Here is a 6,000-nt window from a genome sequence, read left to right on the forward strand (position 1 = left end):
GCCCATTTAAGTTTAGGACAGTCCTTTACATCTCTGAATCTGACGTACACTGCACAGAAAAACCAACATAACTGTATTGGACTTGGCCAACAAATGAATCAATTCCTTTGTCACAAACACACAATTTACAGAATGTATATGGTATGTTGCATGTCATGGGTTTAGATTTCACTAGGCTATGAAGTGTTCATAAAAATGAAGGGAACTTTAAAAATATCCTGCAAGCTTTTTAACTTCAAGATTTTTTTATTCTAACACAAGTGATGTTGCTTATCATCAAATAGTTTAGAGAGCTGTAACTAAGCTTTGTGTCTTTGTTTTTTAAAAACACTTTTACAACATTTGTGTGAAGAAGTAACAGACTAGGCTTAAGAAGTGTGAAGGAAGAAAATCCACATCAAGCTACAAGATTGCCAAAGGACAAGGGAGAAATCAATGAAATACCAGATGCACAAGAATTAAATGCTTGAATTAAGATGAAAGGTTTCGGTACTTTTTATTCAACGGTATTTTTAAATTCAATTCTACATGTACTATATTTTAATAATGATGTCAGTACACAGGCAAAGACAAGTTTTAGCATGTCCTTACCCTGTAGTAAAAACAAGGCAGTTCAAGACAGCTGACTCCTGTCAATGATGCAGAGTAAGCTACCTGGCTTACTACTGTCTTCATCAAGCAGCCAGAACCTGGTGACTGTAACTACAAGATGTTAGGGTCTGCAAGTTCAAAACCAAGCATACTTTATAGTAACTTGCTTGCATGCTTGTATCTTGTATTGATCATGTGTGCACCTATCATTTTATTTACAATTAAACAGGCTGTAAAGACAGTACACGGTATTATGTTTTCTTGTTGAGAAGTTAAATAATTTTCTTCTTTAAAGTGTTTGGTTTCTTTCTAATAAAAACGCTGAGTAAGCACAACTTTCATCTAGCAATTAAATAAGCATAAATATAGCTCTTAACTGTGCCACACCAAAAAGAAAAAACTTTCGCTTTCCAAGCTTGAAAACTATTTGTAAAAACATCTGAACAAATACAGTGCCTCTACCCAGTCTCTTCATCTATTCTTAATTAACCAGCATGACTGGAATACTACAGGAATGAAACTTTTTTATGGCAAGATAACCAGCAGATGTGGACAGCAAATGGCAATTCTGTTTCAAGGATTCTAGCAATTCAAAGTTTGGGTTTGGCTCCTCAGAAGCACTCCCAGAACTGAGTGTAGTCCTTTACTAAAATCTATTCATTTCTGCACATTTTCATTTTGATAAAGTTAACAGATTTAATGAACAACATTTCAGTTGGCAAAATCCCCCTCTTCTAAACTCTAGCATCCACCATTGATCCTCTGAATAGAAGTCCACAATGACTTGTGATGAGAGCATTTATTGTTAATTAGCTACTTAACATTTAACAGAGAACTGCTCTTGGAAAGAAACACTGAAAATACAAGATTCCTCTAAAATTTCTGTTACAGAAAGTGTGAGGTTGAACAAAAACTTCTTTTTATCTATCGTGCAACAAGTACTAATGGCACAATCATAAGATGCCATTATAGAACTGACCCTATTCTTAGTAAACAATGCACTATTTTTTCCATACTTCCATCTATAATTGTGTCAACATAACATCCTTAAGCAAATCATGAAAAAGGACAACGAGTAGCTTTGAGCCTACAGAAGTTTTCTTTATTGTTCAGAACTTTTTGACAGATGTCACATTTTCTTTTTGGTTTGTTTTGTTTTTTTTTTTTTAATCTTTTCCTGGGATCATTTAATTTATAGGACGGCATCATCATCGACATCTGAATAATTTAGTCTTTTTAACCTAACAACATTTAACTACTAAAACTCAGTAGTTGGCCTTTTTATTTGAAAAACTTCTGGTCATCTATTTTTATGTTACCCGTACACATAGATATAATTTGATTAATCACGTTAAAGATCAGAATACTAGATCACTGGAGAAGATTTATTTTTTTTTTAAGCATCAGATAGAATAGCATTAAGTGTCAGAAAGGCATTTCTCTACACTGGTATCTGTGCAACCCTCTCAGCCAGTGCAGCTACAGTACATACTCACAGGATCTTCTGCTCTTTTGTCAGTTTGCCACAATCAGCACTTCAGCATAATTAATTTTGCATATGGATAATTTTTAATATGCAGAATAGCTAGGAACAAAGATAAGAAGCTTTCCTCAAATTAAACCAGGATAAACTAAAGCCTAGGAAGAATAAAAGTTTAGTGTCATGATTATTATTAAGTACAGACTTTTACAGTCTATAGGCATATACAAGAACAAGGCACAAAAAGGCTCAGCCATTTGCTACATTTTATATGAATACTACAGATTATGAATGCACAGATTATGAAAACAGAAGTGTTTGAGAGTCACAGATGTGCTACAATTCTAGAATAGAGCCATAAGTTATTTAGCCACTTCATACAGGATGTTTCCTCTCGTGCAAACAGTAAAAAAGCCCCATATTCAAAGCAGTTTTAGACTATACTTGTCTGGACCACACCTTTGAAAAATAAGATTTTAGAAAAGAAAAAACACACTGCTCTGCCACAGCAGTAACTCCAGTTAGAATGCACAGAAAGCTCCCCAAGCATTATGCATTATTTAGAAAAAAACCCTCCCATCCACTCTGTAATTCAGCCAGAAGTAATCATCCAAGACACACGATGGTGTATGACTTTCCTTTTCAAACGCTGTAGTAATAGGACCCACAGCCAGTATACGGGATCAAAGCAGACACGCGTCTCTTTTCAAAGATAGGCAGCTATGGATGTTACTGCAAGGGGTAAGTAAGGCATCTTCCCTAGACTTAGGATCCCATTACCACTAAATATTACCTGGACTCATAAAAAGTGGGGTTTAAGTTTTTTTCAATGACATAATTAATCAACCCTAAACATTCCTCACAAAGACTGAAGAGGTGGTTCCATGGTTTAACATGAGATGTGAAGAGCCCTTTTCTCAGATGATACATCTTCAGAAACAAGAAGTTTCTGCATGTCATTTTGACTGAATTACATGGTTTTGAAAAGGCTGAAATGATAGAATGCAGACTACTCAGGACTTTTGTTGTTGCTGAGCTGATGTTTTTATACATTGCCTACCGCCTCTTTAAATAGCATAATCCTAGCACAACTCTCTCGTTAACTTGTGAATTAGTTCATTAGCCCATAACAAACAGGTTCTTACACTGGTATTTATTTTGTTCCACAGATGAAAAAACTGACTGGAAAACAAACCAAATTTTGTTCTGAGAAAGTCACAAAATGCCACCAAAAGGCCACAAACCTTTTTTAAAAAATTCCCAGCTCTCAACGGTTATGCTTCAGCTAAAGTTGTTTCCTGTTATAGACTTTCAAATACTTCCTATGGCCTGCCCTCCATCAGTAACTTAACAACAAACAGTATCTGGAGTATGAAGTCATTTAAGCTTGATGTTAGCTCTAAGCTACCATTTTTGAGGGTAGCACTACAATGTCAATATGATGCAACATAACAAAGTTAGATTTTTTGTCATTTAAATAACTATTGGGAATTCTTTCATATAAGAATTTTAATTCATAAAAATGACATACCTTGTTTATTAGATGCTCGGTGACCACTTCTCTTAGTCCAGTGTAGAGTTTTTCGCCATGTTTATGCAACACCATTGTATATGCATTCCTATACAGCTCCTCAAAACTCAGACCACTATTGTTCTTACGCTGGATCTCTTGGATTGCATTTTTTAGAAGATCCCAAATGCTGTTCACATATTTCTCATCCATAGTCATCTGTAAAAATAAAACAATACATTATTGTTTAAACCAAGAAAGTTCACTACAGAAAGTTATCTTTAGAAGTTGTAACTCCAGAAGCAGTGATTGCTTCTGCCACATTTTGTTGATTCCGTTATCACAAGGTTTCTCAAACTTTGTCGAAGGAAAAACAGTATTTGTGAAACTAGTAGGGATTTCAAGGAATAGTTATGAAAACTATGAAATTTGTAAAAATGTAACACTTTTCTTCTTCAGAGCTGCAAATCCACAGAAGCCAACTCCAGAGCCTGTGCAGGTGGGAAGGCAGGTAGTCGTGGACATGGGTCTCTTCCCTACTCTTCCTCCACAGTGTTAACAATGACAGTCAGTTAACTTTCCTCCCATACTAACATACTACTTGGCACCTCATAAATCATACTGCAACACTCATCTGCTTAACTAGACCCCAAATCAACTTGTACAATAAAAGATAACAACGTCTGACAGAGAGTTAGCAAACTTACTTAGTCATCTGCTTGAGCTAACTAGGTATTCTTTATTTACAGCAATGTACTAGTGGCCAAAGAATTACATGCCTACAATTTAAATACTTACAGGTGTTGTTGAAAAACCCCACAAATGTCCAAAATTAACATCTGTATTGAACATATTTCCGTTCCACAAATACGGTTAAATAACTTGCTACATGATGTGCATCAAGCACTAAGCAGAACATGCATCTGCCTGATCTGTTATTCAGACACTACATACTTCAGGAAAAACACCAAATAAAACCTAGAGCAATAAAGAAAAAAATCAGAGAAAGAGAGAAACTCTTATAAGAAATAGTCTCAATATAACAGCAAACCAACTTTTGTCCTCTACTATCTAGTGCTTAGTGTGAATCAGTTTACAATTGTGCTTTACCAATGCAAAGGTCCTTCAAAATATGATGGTTTATAGATAAAGCAGTATCTGGGATGGCAAGTAAGTGTAGCAACAAAATATCAGATGTCAGTATTGCTTCAAGTTTGTGATTTAGCCAAGTTTCATCACCCAACTGAAAAACCCACACACTTTTTAATTGAACTAAATTTAAAATGCAATGTTTAAAGTTAAGTTTGGTTTAGTTTATACAAAAAGGACCTGATCTAGCATTTTACATCTAAAGAAAATGGCTGAAAAGAAGAAAAAAGGCACTATTCCCAGAATTACTGTGGACAAAGAAAATATCCCTGAGTCTACCAACACTGTCAAAGCAGCCTTGAAAATAAGAGCTGAAAGTAGTAAGCAAGTAAAGACTAATGGCATGACATTATAGAGGAAAATCATGACCAGCCCTGGTCTACCTCTCTTCTCCCTCCCCTTCCACCCAAAACCACTAAGTGAATAGAGGAAACACATGGAAGACTAGATTTGCCTGCATTTGTAATCAAACACACACGATTACCAGAACTTTTCTCATTAAAAGTACATTTTTACATGCAATTTCAAAATATCAAGTTTTCTAGGCGCTATAAATAAAAGTACACCTCATAATGAGGGTAAGCCATTCACTGCCTTGGGAGGGAATGGGCTGCTGAACAAAATCAAAACAAGACACATACTCCTCCATCCTCCTCGTCTTTTGGAGTTTTGGTTAAATGCAAAGATTTTCATGATAAAAATAATCCTATCGCTTTTTTTTTCACACTCTGCTGATACCAGATGTACTAGCCTACTAATCTGTATGTACGCAAAACTTGAGATATGTGATTGTATGTCTAAAACCAAAAAAATCACAAACACATTCAAAAATTCTTAGCTCCCTATCTCCCAAAACCAAAACCTCAAAGTAACAGAGAAATGGTGGAATGTGTCGTCCCCCCTCTGCTTTTTGCTTATTCTGCTATGTATGATATCGAAAGGTCAGTTATTTTCTTTTTAATTCACATTTACTACATTGGTGCCTCTTCAGGGAAATTATTTTCTAAAGCCTTCCTGAACAAGCAATTTTACAAGTACTGATAATGAAGGCAACCATTTAGAATTGCAGACAGCAATCCAAGTAAAAGCTTTTCAGTTTTCCTTTCAAAAAAACGAGGTTTTGTTTTAAAACATAGACCCAAACCAACACTTCCCAATGCCATTTTCTCCCCTTGCTAATCAAAAATCTCCCAGCCAACATGCCAACCTTCTTATCTCAACTGCAATTTAATTGCTCACTGTATTTAAAAAAAAAAGTATGATCTGTATA

At 35.3% G+C, this 6,000-nt stretch overlaps 1 protein-coding gene across 1 annotated transcript in view; it reads right to left on the reverse strand.

Annotated features, from left to right (window-relative positions):
* The window catches only part of CUL3 (cullin 3), a 39,749-nt gene extending 35,949 nt beyond the window's left edge, over window positions 1–3,800 (reverse strand). Inside the window, exon 1 of the mRNA XM_009286671.1 lies at window positions 3,603–3,800. Coding sequence (XP_009284946.1) covers window positions 3,603–3,800 — 198 coding nt within the window. The remainder of the gene's footprint in view (window positions 1–3,602) is intronic.
* Window positions 3,801–6,000: the final 2,200 nt, after the last annotated feature.

This window comes from Aptenodytes forsteri, unplaced genomic scaffold, assembly GCF_000699145.1.
Source record: "Aptenodytes forsteri isolate BGI_AS27 unplaced genomic scaffold, ASM69914v1 Scaffold184, whole genome shotgun sequence".
In the NCBI taxonomy this organism is placed as follows: Eukaryota; Metazoa; Chordata; class Aves; order Sphenisciformes; family Spheniscidae; genus Aptenodytes; species Aptenodytes forsteri.